Source organism: Ciconia boyciana, chromosome 10 (genome assembly GCF_034638445.1).
Source record: "Ciconia boyciana chromosome 10, ASM3463844v1, whole genome shotgun sequence".
Classification (NCBI taxonomy): Eukaryota; Metazoa; Chordata; class Aves; order Ciconiiformes; family Ciconiidae; genus Ciconia; species Ciconia boyciana.
Window position 1 is genome coordinate 29,978,483 of NC_132943.1, and position 15,177 is coordinate 29,993,659.

General features: G+C 50.0%; 1 protein-coding gene across 4 annotated transcripts in view; it reads left to right on the forward strand.

Annotated features, from left to right (window-relative positions):
* The window catches only part of NRP2 (neuropilin 2), a 90,733-nt gene extending 75,938 nt beyond the window's left edge, over window positions 1-14,795 (forward strand). For 2 of the 4 annotated variants that reach the window (XM_072874988.1, XM_072874989.1), the window contains exon 16: window positions 132-1,237. In XM_072874988.1, the coding sequence (XP_072731089.1) occupies window positions 132-412 (281 nt within the window). In that variant the 3' untranslated portion in view covers window positions 413-1,237. Of the gene's footprint in view, window positions 1-131; window positions 1,238-10,672; window positions 10,742-11,356 lie in introns of those variants that run through there. The other 2 variants (XM_072874986.1, XM_072874987.1) reach the window with 2 other exon arrangements.
* The last annotated feature ends 382 nt before the right edge of the window (window positions 14,796-15,177 follow it).

Sequence of the window (15,177 nt, forward strand, 5' to 3'; positions counted from 1 at the left end):
GCACACCCCGCATCCGGAGGCGGCCCCGGGACCCGTGTTGCTCCGTGCTGTACTCTTGAAAGCATGTGTGTTTCTTTTTGTGCGTCTGCATGCCTCCCACCTAGCAACCCTGTTCTGTGTCTCCTCCCCAGGGGCAACCCTCCTGCCAGGGACCGAGCCCACAGTGGACACGGTGTCAGTGCAGCCCATCCCAGCCTACTGGTATTACGTTATTGCCGCCGGAGGTGCTGTTGTGGTGCTGGTCTCCGTCGCGCTGGCCCTTGTGCTCCACTACCACCGGTTCCGCTATGCGGCCAAGAAGAGCGATCACTCCATCACCTACAAAACCTCCCACTATGCCAACGGGGCCCCCGTGGCCGTGGAGCCCACCCTAACCATAAAACTAGAGCAAGACCCCAGCTCACGCTGCTGAGAGCCGAACAGGAACGAGAGAGCAAACAAAACACAAAACAGACAGACAGACAGAAACTAAGACTTCAAATACGTTGCCTCAGTTTTGCACTTTTTTCCTTACCTAGCATACGTGTGAACTCTTAGACATCTCCGTCCCTTCTCCGTCCCCCCAGCCCTCCCCGAATCTTTTACAAACTCTAAACTAATGCTGCATCTTGGATCACCAGAAGAGACACACCGCCCCTTCACTTCAGAAGTGAATGCTCCCTTTTGATTACCTTTCGAGGACTCTTGGGGTGTTGGGTGGGTTTTTTTGTTTTGTTGTGTTTGTTTGTTTGGGGAGTACTTTTTTGTTGGTAGGCTTGTTTGGTTTGGTTTTTTCTCCTCCTGGTAGGCAACCTGCAAGGAAACTTGATGGTGAGCCTGGAAGCTTGTGTGTGTGGCTCGTGCACGTGTGTGCTAAATCTGTGTATGCAAGTGTGCATGGGAGCGCGTGCGTCTGACTGACTGAATGTATATTTAGAAACAGCCCCTTTTTAATTTGCTTGTTGTTGCTTCCACTTGCACAGGGAATGCCTTTTTTTTTTATTTTTTATTTTCCCCCCTTCCCGCCTCCCCTCTGGAAGGTCTGGGACATGTTTATGGTAAATACCCTGATTTGTTTACTTGGGGAAGAGAGCAATGCTTTTTTTTGTTGCCTTATCTAGCTTTGGCTGGGTTTCTTGTTTGATAGCGTTAATGTCTCGGGTGCAAAACAAGAAGAAGAGGCCAGGCTGGACAGTAGGAATGTCCACCTCAGATGGCTAGAAGAATCCAGAGAGGTTCATAGACGTCCAAAAAGTAAGATCTCTCCATCTTATTCTTTCTGCAGCCAACATTATAACACAGCCATTGTTTGGAAGGGGGGGGAACCCTCCTCTTCCCCCACCCGCAAGTGAATCTATTTAAAGTTGCCTTATATCAGAGAAGCTCATAATGAATGTTTTGTTTGTATCTGTTAAAGCCAGCCTTAGGGTAACACATAGACTTCAGCAGGTCTAAGGTGGATGCTAAATACTGTAGTTTCTTGAGAATTGAAGGTTTATTTATTTTGTAAGTATCCTCACTCTGGGTGCTGATGGTTTTGCTTTTACACAGGGAAGGGGGAGAGGGCTCCTCCTTGTCTTTCTGCTAGAAATGTTCAAGGGACAAGTATAATTCCCCTTTCTGAGTTTTGGGTTTGGTTTTTTCCTCTGCCCAATTCATAGCTGCTGAATTTTAAAAATTGCCAGTTGACTTTCTAGAATGTCAATTAGTTTTGCGTTTGCTAATGTTCTGCTTCTTAAAGCATCAGTAACATTTAGCAAGCAAAGCCTAGCAGGCGCGCCTGGGGGGCCCAGCTATTGCTGCTGCTTTAACTGGGGAGGCGAGATGGAGCCTCCAACACGCCTCCGACTGTTGAATGGCCCAGCATATTGTAGTGGAAATGCCTTATATAAATTACTGAATGATGACATGCAAAAGTGGTTTGAATCATTAACTCTAATCTGTTTGCAGGCAAAAAAAGTACCTCCAGTGAGCAAGGTTCTCCATCTTGTTTGTGTTCATTTGTGATGAGTGATCAGATTCCCTGCCCTCTCCTAAACTTGCTAGTGCTCCCCACCCCTCCTCTGCCCATGAATATTGCATAAAATGAATCGAGGCGAGCAGCTCTCTTAACTTCCCTGCAGTCTTGAGCTCCCTTTTGGTCGGGGGAAAAAGTGGAAACACAATTGGTGCCATGGTATTGGCCCCTATTACAGCAGAACCCTCTCCCCAGGGGATCTCTGTCGATGGGGGTGTCACACTCCCCTCCCTCCCTGCCTTTATTCACGCAGCCCGTTTCAGTCCCTTGTGCCCTTTATTCAGCAGATTTCAGCGGGACCCCCTCAGCTGCAGCAGCAAACGCCTAAAACGTGCAGGGAGCGCAGAAAAACCCAGGGTGATTTGGCATTGTGAGCATGTCAGGGGTGGTGGGTGCTCGGGGCAGCATCCCCCGGGCCCTGACTCCCACGAGCTTTCCAGCACCCCCTGTGAGGGGGGCAGGGGCATGCCTGTCTCCGCAGAGCCGGAAGGGACCCGGTGGTGCTGCCCAGCGGTCCCCAGAGAGGGGCTTCCAGGGTGCTTTATTCACGAGCCTCCTTGTTACGTAGCACTGGTGCTGCAGTGCATATGGTTTGTGATGTGAAATCCCACCCCCCTCAGCCAGCTGCAAATTAAAACAGATGTGAAATATTGGCATGCGCTTACTGCATTTTCAGGTCAGGCCAAGCCATGTCAGCAGATGAAACTGTCAGGTTTCCAAAGTCAGTTCAGGCTCCCTAGGTCAGATGATCCCCTCGCTTCGACCAGGTTCACCCCCATGGACTTTAGCAAGCGTGCATCGGTGTGTCAGAGAGGAGAATGTGGCACCCTGTCTTTCAAACCAAAATCACCAAAGACAAAACAGAAGGTCACTTCAAGATTTTTATTCCCAGTTCTCCCCTGCTCCTCGAGCCCTGACATCCCCAGCATTGCCCAGTTGCCTGTGTGTGAAAAATATCTTGTGGAAATTTGAAACTCTTTGAAGATGTATTGTGTGGAATGTAATAAAATGATGATATTTTTATACAAATATCTGGGGTTTTTCTTCCTTCTTTCTTTGCTAACAAGAACGCTGTCGGTTGAAGCAAAGTGGTGATTCAGAACTCCATGTTTCCTTTCAGAGTATCAGGGCCATATACTTTAGGAAAGTGAAGCTCCCGTTCCTGCTGCACGCAGACCCGCAGCTAACCCCCAGCTCCCGACAGCACAGCTGGTGCGCACACCCTGCCTCGCTGCACTCAGGATCGGGCCATTAATAGCGGCTTTTAGATCCATTACATTTGTACCAGTCCTTAGTGGGATTTTTGGGCAGCTGGACTGACACTTAGGGTCGTTTGGGGATTTCACCAACGTTGCTTAAGTGCTAAATTGCTCAATGTGATTATGCAGAATTCCTCTGGCCGGGGCCCCTGGAGACAGGACATCTGACTTCCCGGGACCCCGGGGGCCGGCTTGGCTGCCAGCTCAGCTGAGCCGTGCACTCCGTCCCCAAGCACAACGAAAACTGGGTAAGCCATTACCAAAATTAATGATGAAAATGGCAACACGTTCCTCTTCCGTAAAATCCTTGCTAGGCCTCTGCATGTCAGACTGCAGAGGAGAGCTGCGTGGGAGCAGCCTGGGTGCTGCGGCACTGAGGGTTTGCAGAGGTGTGCGTCCCCTGCCTTCCTTCCACCCAAGTCCTCCCGGCTTGTTACAGGGACCTCTGCTGCAGCGTTTGTCCTTCCCATCTTCTTCAGGTGCACCTTTCGCCCCTTTAGAGGAGTCAGCAGCATCACATTTCATGTGAAATACATTTTGCTGCCAGTTCTCTAACTGGGTTTTTCTTTCCCTCCTGCATTTATTTTCCTTCTGTCATACTCTTTACCCTGGCATACAGCTCAGCTATGCAATGAAACTTCCTGGCTTTACTAGGAATTCAGGCTATCAACAAAAAAAATAATTCAAATGTGATCCCTCGCTTTGGCTGGTCAAACACAAGCAAAGCTGAGGACCCATGCCACTTTCTTTTTGCCTTTTTTTTTGCTCTAATTGTACAGCAAAGCCCATACACTTGTAATTTGCATTTTGTACACTTCAGTGACTGTCCAAGCAAAATTCAAAACAAATACGCACATGCGAAAAACAGGGAGGGAGAGACTGGCTGATGGCTTCCCAATGAGGAAGAAAAAAATTCTGTTAAGTAAACAGACAAAAAGGGAGGAATCGTTCAGGGTTTAATTATTCCGTATGTGTGCCGCAGCCAGATTGACTGGAGAGTTGGGTGCTGCTCAGGCTGCAGCACATCATAGGGAAGAAAGCAGCTAAAATTAGCACGCTTTGTTTAAGAAAATAAATACAACTTAGTGTGATTTTGATGCAGCCTCCTCTGCAGGTAACTTCAGGTGTTTAAGAGTCTACTTAAAAAAAAAGGGTAAAGTTTTTGGGGTAGCAGTAGGGGCTTCATATTTCAGGGAGCGGCATTGGGGGTGGAAGCCTGATGTCTCCCGTGTGCCACGGGGAGGGTCTGGATGCAGTCCCCCAGCTGTATGTGGGGTGATGTTGTCAGGCTTTTTATCTCTGCAGTTGCTGTCGTGTTGTAGGGAAAGTGACTCCGTGGGGCTGGCAGGAGAGGGCCCACGGGCACTCTCTGTAAGCGATGGGGCAAAGCCGGTGGCAAACGGGTGTGAAAGAGGGAGCGATGGCCTGGCAAAGCAAAGGGTGCCGTGGGAAGGGCTGTGCTGTGCCTTGCCCAGGCAATGTCAGTGTGCCCGAGACGGATGATCGCTCAGGAGCAGGCTGCAAAGTGCAGTGCTCGTTCATCCGGAGGCCGGACGCACAGCCGGGTCAGCCTCCTGCCTGCAAGATGACGCTTGGCGCAGGGAACCCAGGGCTGCTCTCCCCTGGCCTGTAAGGGCGAGGTTGGCTTTTTCCTGGGCAGGGACGGGTTGCAATGCCTCCACTGGGAATGCAAGGGAATGAGGTAGAAACCAGATGATGCACGGGGCTGTGTTGGGATTTTTGCCCCTCTAGAAACCCTGTGAAAACCTGCTGACTCTACCAGGGCCAGCCCCAGCTTACCCCATGTCAGGGCAGCAGAGCTTGGCATGCAGACACCAGGCGAGGGCCCTGAGGCAAGCTTGGACAGCCTCTTGGCTTTCCGCCACAGGTCTTCCATCAATGGCTTTGGCGGCTCTTAGCAGCGATTGCAGGCGTGACTGCCAGTTTGAGGAATAGTGTCGTTAGCCATTGCCGCTGTAAAAACAAACAGCAACAACGGGGAGGGCGATAAACATATCAGGATGCTGCAGAGCTGCTGGCTTCTCCCCCAGCTCTGAGCCCTTGTGCGGTGGCAGCGGGCTGGCAGCGCTGCCCTCGTGCCGAGGAGCTGCTTGGTTTGGGACTGGTGACCTCCGGCACGGAGCACCGAACCCGAACAGCGGCTCCTTACCCAGGTAGTCCAGCGCTAATAGAGAGGGAGAGGAAAACCACGCTGTATAATGTCACTGTAATGCCGTATGCATGCACGCTGCCGCCGCTGTTTCCCTGGCCTTGCGCCGGTGCCGAGGAGAGGTGCAAAAGCAGGACGCGCCGGGGAGGTGCCAGGGAAAGGGTCGGGCTGCAACAGGGGACGTGGCTGCTGCAGGGAGGGTTGGCAGGGTCCCTGATTTGGGCAGCCGCTTTGGCCGTCTGCCTGTGTGCGGCGAGGGCAGGGTTCCACGCATCGGAGGGCAGTGCCGGGGCTGGAGGGTTCCACGGGTCGGAGGGCAGCTGCCTGCTTGCATTTGCCTCCGCACCAAGTGCCCAGCCCGGCTTCACGTCTCTGAGTGCTTTCAAGTGGGGGTCTTCACCTGCCCAGCCGCGCTTCCCCATCTTCTCTGCATACGGGAAGCCCAAGGAACACGAGAGGCTCCTGGATGCCACCCGGTTTGAAGGTGGTGCCGCGGTGTGCACCACTGCCGGGGCAGCCCCGAGGCAATCTGAGGATAAGGTCCGGGGGTTCCCGCGCTGCGGAGGGCAGCTGGGCCAAGGGAGAGGCTGCTTGTTTGCTTTCTTTAATGCTCAGCTGTAGCCAAAGCACAGTTTTAATTTGATATTTGGCAGGGATTTAGCCCTTTTGTAAACTAAAATCGTTCTGTGTTTCTGGAGAAGTGGGGAAGAGAGAAGCGAGGTGGATTTTCGGCTGGAAATAGAGCAGTGGGGGATTCAGAGGGAGTGTTTCTGCCTGGTGCCTGTGCTGCTGCTTTGGGAAGCGCTTCCCTGTTCACCGGGGGCGGGAGGCGTTGCCCCCCCACCCCGGGGCTCCCAGCCGGAGGAGCAGCCCTGCGCCGCTGCCAAACGGAGCAGTGTCAAGGCGAGGCCACAGCGGCTGCTCTGCTATGTCAAAACAAAATGATGTGTGTTGGAGTCACGCTATTGCTGCAGAGAGAAAAGGGCTGGGAATGAGCAAAGGGAGAAAAGTGGGGATCAGAGTGGAGCTGGAGCTCTGCCTCTCTCTGCCAAGGCTGGGGAGCGGTAATTTCTGACCCCGTTTTCCTGGGCTTAGCTGGATTTAATGTGTCAGGCCCTCGTGGGCCCTGTTTGGCAGCAGAGCCGCTGTGCACCTCCAACACTCCCCTTGCCGGGCGGGATAGCACTGGTCGAGATGGCTGTTGTGGCAGCAGGAGAGAGGAGTGAGCACGTAGGAGGGCACTTGCTGTTTTCGGGGCAGTGAGCAGCACACGGTTTTTTCCCCACTGTGGAAAGGACCAGAGGGCAGTTGGCTACCCCTCTTTTGTACCCGGAGGCACAGCCACGGGTGTTGCTGGGGAGTGAAAGACAGTGGATAGCAGAGCCCACAAGCCACCATCACCTGGTGCATCCCCTTTGGCCCCAGAGCCCGTGGACCCCTGCGGGAAGTGGGGAGCAGGAGCATGGGGATGGCAGGAGCACATCCCCAGGGCACTCTCCAGGCCAGGCTCCCCTGCACCAGAGAGGCTGCGGGCAGGCAGCAAGAAGGTCTGGAAATTTGATATATGTTTGATATATCGCTGCAAGTTTGATATATTGTTTGGGAAAGGCACCTCCTGCTGAGAGGCTCATTCTGTTCACCTAGCAAGAGCCCGAGAGGCGCCACGGCCACCATCTGCAAATGCCTGTGTGTAGAGAGATGCATGGTGATAGACAGACCTCTGCCCTGGGATGGAGGAACCCGGCAGGAGGCAGTGCTCCGTGCCCAGACTTAAACCAAAGTCAGTCTAGCAATAAACAGCAATTTTTTTCTCGATGGTGGTCATTTGCCTTGGCGGAACATGTCTAGGCTCCAGCAACTGGGACTGGGTGTCCTCTCCAAAGCAATAGCTCTTGGCTTGGTGCAAAGGTCTCTGCCTGAGGCAGTGGTCACGGCTGGTAAGCCCATGCAGGCAGGCTGGCACTGAGCGTGTGTGGTGACGGGAAGTACGTGCCAGTCCATATGATGCTCTGCTTTGCAGAGGTGAGCTGCCTTGGGCAGGGTTGGAGAGCTTTCCTGCAAGAGGAATGTATGTCTGTGGTGGGACACTGGAGAACCTCATCCGCTCTTGTGCCTCCCCTGTCCACCCTGGCAAGGCATATCAAGCACGTCACCCCCCATTCCAGTAACCCCCTCCCTGTCCCAATCTCTCCTGCACCTGCCACTATTTTAAAACAGATGTACATTAAAACTCCTTAATCTCTGCAAATACTAATTCTCTCCTGCTCTCCCTCCATGTGAGTTCATATGAACGTGGTACTTAAGTTGCTCCTTGTCTTTGATTAGAATCTCATCTTTCTTTTTTCAGGTCCCATAAATTAGCCTTTTAGCTGGCAGTGCTCTCAGATCCAACAGATAACAGCCTTTTCTCGGCATCTGGCCGTTTCCAACAGCATCGCTAACATCATCTTTTGGGCGTGACCAGCTAGGTGCTCGTAGCCTCGTTCAGCACACACGCTTTAAAAAGGGCCTTTCACTCAGGAGAAAGCGCTCCTCCTGTTTAAATACAGTTCCCCCTAACTTTCTTGTCTACCCTTCTCCAGTATATGTTTTTTCCTTTTAAAATGCAAAGTAAATTGCGCCTGAAAGCTGCCCTTTAAGGAAGCAGCTCTCCACAGCACAGGGCGACGCATGTTTCTCACATTCTGCTCGGCAGCTTGCAGGGCTTTTGTGGGGACCGCTTTCCAAGGGGGTCACTTTCCATGGCCTGCTCCACTTGCAACAATATTGCTCAGATTTGTCACAAAGGAGCCTAATTGATGACAAATAGCAGGCTAGTTTCTGTGACGGGAAATCATCTCCACTAGGAACTGAGCTGAGACCACCAGCTTCAATTCCCACAGACAGCCACACAGCCAGAGCTGATTTTGTTAATGACTCGAGAAACCCCAGTATGGAAAAAGAAACATCGAGTTGTATTTTTCCAGAGCCAGCGTAGAGCCCTGCGTGACAACATACAATCTGATAGCAATGAAATGGCGTGCGGGGAGCAGAAGAATAAGGGCCTACCATGGGCCTGAGGAGGAAAGAGAATGGGCGAGGAGGAAGATATCATTTAAGCAGGACTTGGAGTCGTATTAGCATGGGGAATTGAGAAAATTGCTAGAAGAGTAAATAGATTTTGGGCTGGGCTTTTTGTATAAATGTTCTCTCTTTTCAAGTTTTCCCAGCGCTCCTTCCTTTCAGGCTGGAAGAACTGGTGTTCTTTTGAAAGTGTTGATTAACCAATACTTTGTTTTTTCCTGGCTTTTCCCTCAAGGCTACCCTGGGAAATAAAAAAGCACCAAAATGCTAGCTTGTTCTCACACAAAATTTAGAGGAGCTACAATACGGAAAGGCAAAAGATTGCCAATGGCCCTTCCCCGCACATGGGCTCCTTGGGCAGACCGTGGGCCAATTTCCACCTTTGCTCGTGTTCAAGCAACCTACAGTTTCCGTAGGGTTGTGTGGGTGACATGGATGGCAAATTTCACTGCTTGTCTTCTGACGGAAGACTAGCAAAGCAGACGTCTCCGCGTGTGAACTGCCTTGCAAGTTATTTTTCCACATGTTCAGCTCTAAACGTTTGCAAGAGGCCCTCAGGCAGTTCTCCCAGCCCTAAGATGTTGCCATCTGGGCCTGTCAGTTCTGGAAGTGTTGAGAAATCATGTGAACTTACTGCTAAAGTGAGGATTTACAGAAGATGGTGTGCACCTATGTTTCTTCAACAAGCTACCAGCAGCCTCGAGTTGGCTTAATTACCTGGCTCACTAGATGCAGAGCTCATCCCTGGGAGGGGCAAGTGCTGGGTTTTGTGTGTTTCTGTTGCCAGGTTTGCTTGAAAATTCAAAGAAATCCCTTAATCCTTTGAGTGCGGCGGGCAAAAGACAATTCTGCCCAAAGAATGGGTATTTGGGAAGGTATCATCAGTAGCAGCACGGAGGACCGCTGCACTCAGGTGTGAGGTGGTGTTGGGGCAGCGTGGCATTCAGCAGAGCCCCCTGCTCTGGAAGTGAACCTTGAAATGTCACTGGCGGGGATTGCATGACACCATTGCCTAGGATAGCAAAAAAATAGATTTGACAACTCAAGGGGCCTTTTACAGTCCTAAATCTCTGTGCAAATAAGCACAAATACTCTTTTATAAGATTTTGAATAATTTCTTTGCATGTGGCTTTTTAGGCACAAGTTACATTCTTTGGTTTTGGTTGGTTTTAAGTAATCTCTTAAAACTCTTCTTGCTGTTTTTGTGCAAGACGTGAAGTAGCCTTGGTTTTCAACCACAACTATTTCAAAGGTGTTCTAGTGATTTTCTGCATTCCTGATCATTTTGAGGTGCCTTCTCAGTTAAGCACCCCAAGTTACAGTCAGCTTTGAAAAATCTAAGCAAATCAAAATGAAAGGACATTTTCTTTCAGAGAAACTGAAAACATGGTGACTATACGTAGAGATAATGCTAGGAAGACTGCACAGGAAAATAACTTTCTTCTGCTCAGATTACAGGATGTGCATTTGGTTACTAGTGCTTCATCTGTGCTGAACAATAAAAAGAAATGTCACCACTAAAAGGAATTTGGATCAGAGAAATGTTAACATAAATGCCTAGATATGGACACCCATTTGCCGCTCTCCCCATTTCAACCAGCTTTTGCATTAAAACATGTAATGATGATACATGACTTCCTCAAATTACTGTGAATTTATCTGAAACCCAAAGAGAAACTGGGTCATTGAAGCTCTGTGCCCAGTAAGATGCATGGGAAAAGATGAAAAGTAGAGTGTGCTAAATGGATCTAGCATTAGTGGCAAGTAATGATAGGCACTAAGATCCTATTCAAAGTTGTAAGGATAATACCCATGAGCATGTTAATAGTGAATTATGGCCATTATGCAGGCACCAACGACAATATTTTAGTGCTATTCAAGTTATCCGGTTTCTTTGCTTTTTGCTCGCTCTCTTTTCTTCTTAAAAGCTCCTCATTCGGGGGTCATGAAATGTGATGTAGTGGGCAGATCCTGTTCTTTCGAGTGTGCAAGAGTCTTCATTGACTTTGGCCAAAGGAAGAAGAGAAAGATTTCTTCCTCCTTCCATGAGGAAGAGCCTCGCAGTAGTTCCAGTAGTTCAGCTATTGCTTTCTTCTGGGTAGTGTCACAATCCGGTGACTAGCGGCAATAAGGCCCCCGAAAGGCCTCTTTAAACAAACAGTGCTTCCCATTTTGTTGTTCTAGTGAACTTCCCAAGAATGGAGGATGACTTTCCGATCTCTGAGCAAGACTTTGAAGACAACGATGATCCAGGTTGGTACTAAATGCCACAATTTATCTGGGGCAGCTTGTGTTTCGGTATCAGATGCTACAATTACTCACAAACTTCAGCTTTAATGGGGGTTAGGAGCTAGAATACGCTTGAGAACGTACACTCAAGTGGTGGCTCAGTGCCTGGGCAAAGACATTAGTTTTCTTTTCTTGTTTTCCTTTTTCAACAGCAAGCAACCTTGCAAAGTCAATATATTGTATTTGTGTTAGGACAAGTGGAACTGATCTTTCAAACATTAATTGCTGCTTGCGTGGCATTTTGACTTGTAAATGGAGAAAATTAAGTCTGGGAGCTGTGACAGATTGTTTCCATAGTTTTGAACCCAATGGCACTTGAAAGGCCAGAGTTTCAGTGAGTGTAAAATGCTAGCATGCTGTTTACGTAGCCTGAGGTGCAAAAGTGAATTAGGGCGCCTAACTTTCTTGGCAGTTCAGTGCTTCGCATTACTTCTAGACCTGGGTTAGAGCATACTGCTGAGATATACCTATGGGGGAGCTTATACTCTTGTAAGGCCATCACAACTCCAAGTAAGAAATGCGTAAAGGTGGGCAGAAAAAACAGTGATCCCTGGATAATAAGTGCCCATTCCACTGCAGATTACTTTGGATCGGATAGGAACGACACACTGTTCTCTACTAACTCTCCAGGAACCCCGAAGCTGGACAAAGAAAAAAGCTGGCTCTACACCCTGGATCCCATCCTGGTGACCATCATAGCAATGAGCTCCCTCGGTGTCCTCCTTGGGGCCATCTGCGCCGGTTTGCTCCTCTACTGCACGTGCTCGTACGCCGGGCTGTCCTCACGGAGCTCCACCACGCTGGAGAACTACAACTTTGAGCTGTACGACGGCATCAAGCACAAGGTCAAGATGAACCACCAGAAGTGCTGCTCAGAGGCCTGATGGGTGCCCTGGGGATCACCCTCAGTGTTGCGCCCGGTGAGGTGGGCTGGCGGGGGTTACTTTTTTTGCTGTTTTCTATGGGAACTGAATGCCATAATGGGGAACGAGGGGCGCGGGAGGAGCAAGGGGAGGCACTGCTCCTGCTGCCGGGTCCCGCCAGCGGGTCGCACTCTGCCAGGACCGAGCGGGCACTCCCGCATACTGGACTGTGCTGGGCAAGGGGGGACCGGGACCCTTGTTTGTTGGTTCATCTTCATTTTCTGCTGATGCAAGTGGCTGGGACATGGCAAGGGAGACTGGTGTACCTTTTGGATGTGAGAAACTTGTTGATTGTTATTTCCCACCGCGTTTCTCTGGTGAGTTGCTGAGAAGGCTGAGGGATCTCTTCAGCCACCCTGTCTTTAGAAATAACACACACACATGGAGACCCTGTCCATTTTAGACCCCGTCCAGATACCTTTTTGGCTGTAGGGATTTGTGTACTTCACATTAAGTCCAGGAAGCTGCAGTTTGCAGTCCTGAAAATGGAAGCATGTTGTTACCTTCAACTTTCCTTCTCCTGGTAGGGGGGAAAGGTGGGATACTGGCTTTAGTGTTGATGGTAACAACAGCGCTTTCTGAAGTCATTAAGAAATAAACTAGAAAGGAAACCCTATGTGTAGAAGCACCTCTTTGAGAGAAGCTGAAGAGCCTTAAAGTGATTTGTGAATAAGAGCCATTTATTAAATCCAGATCTTGGATTGCAACAGCTGAGGCCTTCATCAGGAAGGCCTGTCTTGGAACCTCCCACCCCACTTGATCTTGCCCTGTTTGGTTTTTTTCTTTTTTTTGCTATAATGAGAAAATTGCAGCAAACAAAAGATAGAGCCTGTCAGGCTCCTGGCGCTCAGGCCACGGCTTTGGGAAGGGGGCTTCACTCGGGGTTTGACTTGAGGCACAGCGCCAAGGCCTCTCCAAAGTGCCAGGGAGGGAAAATGACCAGGGAAGGAGGCTGGAGCCGTGCCCACAGCCCTGGGAGCCCAGCCATGGCACCCACCGGCCCCCCTCGCCTTGGCGGTGCTCCCCTTCTCCCTGGAGCCGGGGGGTGCGAGCTGGCACTGTCAGCACCGATGGACCAAACGGCTGCCCTCGCATCCCCTTCGGAGCAAAGCTGCGCTGCTCCTGGCCAGCAGCAAAAACCCGAAGTTTTATTTATGAGCTGTGTTTTGGTTTACTTTGAACAAGTGCCTTAGAAGAAGTATTTTTCCTCCATCTGATGATCAGTGCTGTATCAAACAACAAGTGAGGCCTTCATCCTTCCCCAGCAAAACGCTCTTCTTCACCGCTCTCTACCAGGTAGAGCCCGGCTGAAGAAGCCTGGTCCTTCTACTTTCAAGTGGTCTGGCTACATTGTCTGGCAGCTGACACCTCTCCACTTACCACTGTGCCGTGGGAGAGGAGTGTTATGAAAACAATTTAATGGAGAAAAAGAGTTCAAATGCTGGGCCCCAAACCAATGCCTTCATTTCCAATTCAGTGCAGATGGATCGCCCCTATCAGCTTGCACATCTGTAAGCAAGAAACCTTTCCAGCACACTGGGTTTGCTTTTCCAGGGGCTCTTTGGAAATACCCGACATGTCCTGATTTTACACTTTGCCTAGCAAATAGTTTGGGTTGGGGACAGATTTTTTTCCTCGCTAACCGCAGAGCGCCGAAGGTGTGATGTGCTGTGAAGCTCAGTTTGCACAGCCCCTGCAAACACATCCTGCAGGAGGCCAGGTGTTCGGGGAGACGAGCAACATCTGGAGAGGAGATGAGCACGGACAGTGCCACAGCTGCTCCTCAGTGCAGTGGGAATAGGAACATTTGTCTAGTGTTTCGTGAAAAGCTCCATCAGACAGTAAGTTTTTAGGGAAAAAAAAAGGCTTCTCCACTGTGAGAAAGACGCATGTGTTACTGAGGAAGCAGATACCAGCAGCTGTGTCATCAAAACATCCACGGTTCATACATGCACACGCAGAGACGCGCACACACAAAGGCCTTCATTTTTTTAATTCACACTGTGCGCCCAACAGAAATGGCAGTAAACGTATCTTAGATTCTCCTTTCAATCACCTTATTTCTTTTGGCATTCTTCGTGGACAAATTCCCCAGGGGTGTTATTTTACTGTACAAAAGAAACAGAGGCAGTAAGAGGAAATGTACCAGACCGTTTCAAAGCTGGATTGCTGCTGCTCGACGATTTTATCCCCTTCAAATCACAGGTGAGGGGAAGGATGAATGGAAAAGGACCATACAGTAGAAAAGTCGAGTTAGGCAAACAATAGGTGAAAATATATAATTAAAAAGGTGACGTTATGGTGTCTAGTAGGCGTACAGAGAGAAGAGTTCGTATATACATATATTCCGAAATAGTGTGTTTGCACACGCACGTGAATTCTCTGTATGTGTCGTGTATGTGACTTATTCCGTGGGACTGACTCGTGTTAATATATCTCTTGATCTGGGGCAGGAGAGTACTGCTGATCTTGGCACTAACTTGGCATGGGCCCAGTGAAGCGTCCGCCCTGCGTGTCCCACTTGCCCCTTCCAGATGGGGCAGGGCCCACGCGCGTGCACTTGCCGGGCGGGAGCAGGCCAATAATGCTGCAAAGCCGATACCTCACTTACCTCTGCTGGGTGCTTTACTGTTCTGCAGAAAACTGTGTTTGATTGTAACTTCAACAGGGAAAAAAAAAAGTCGTCTGTGCATTCAATTCATTGCATCCTCCTCTGCAAATAGGTTAGGTTTGCTGATCGCAATTCCCTCCGTGAAATTCAGAAAAGAAAAAAAAAAAGAAATCGGTGTTAATGCCGTTGCTGAAATGGGCTGTTGCCTCCACACCCTTCCCATGGCGAGGACATGTTGCTACCGGGCAGGCTGTAGTGCTGGGTGATTTCATTTTGTGTGAAGGTGCCGGGGGTGAGCATGGGAATTAACCATTAAGAAATTATATGCAGAAATGGAACTTCTCCAGGGTTTGCAGTTCAAGGTATTTGACCGTTCACTGGCTGAGCCAGGACTTATGGACTTAAAGAGCTTTTACTGTGATTCTTCGGTGTAAAAAAAAAAAAAAAAAAAAAAAAAATCAAACTGTGTTTATATGATTTGTATAAAAACCTTTTAAAATTACTATTTAATAAACATTATGGTAGAGATTATGTTTCAGTGGCTTTTTAATTTATGAAGGAGCAACAACAAGAAAACCAAACTGAGAGGGTTATGGGCAGCCAGAAACCCCCAGGGAAACTGAGTCACGGCTGGAGGTATGTGGGGCCGTGCCCACCGCCCTCCTTTGCTGCGTGCTGCCCGTCCCCCTGGGCAGGTCACCCCGGGCTGCCTGTCACCCCGAGGAGGTGCGGGGCTGTAACGCGGGCCCTGCGCACACACGCGTCCCTGCTGGGACACGGCCTCTCCTCCCGCAGCCAGGGATGGCTGGAAGCTGCTCTGGCCCAAAAGCAGCACCCGAGCACAGAGCCAAGAGCGGACACAGGTC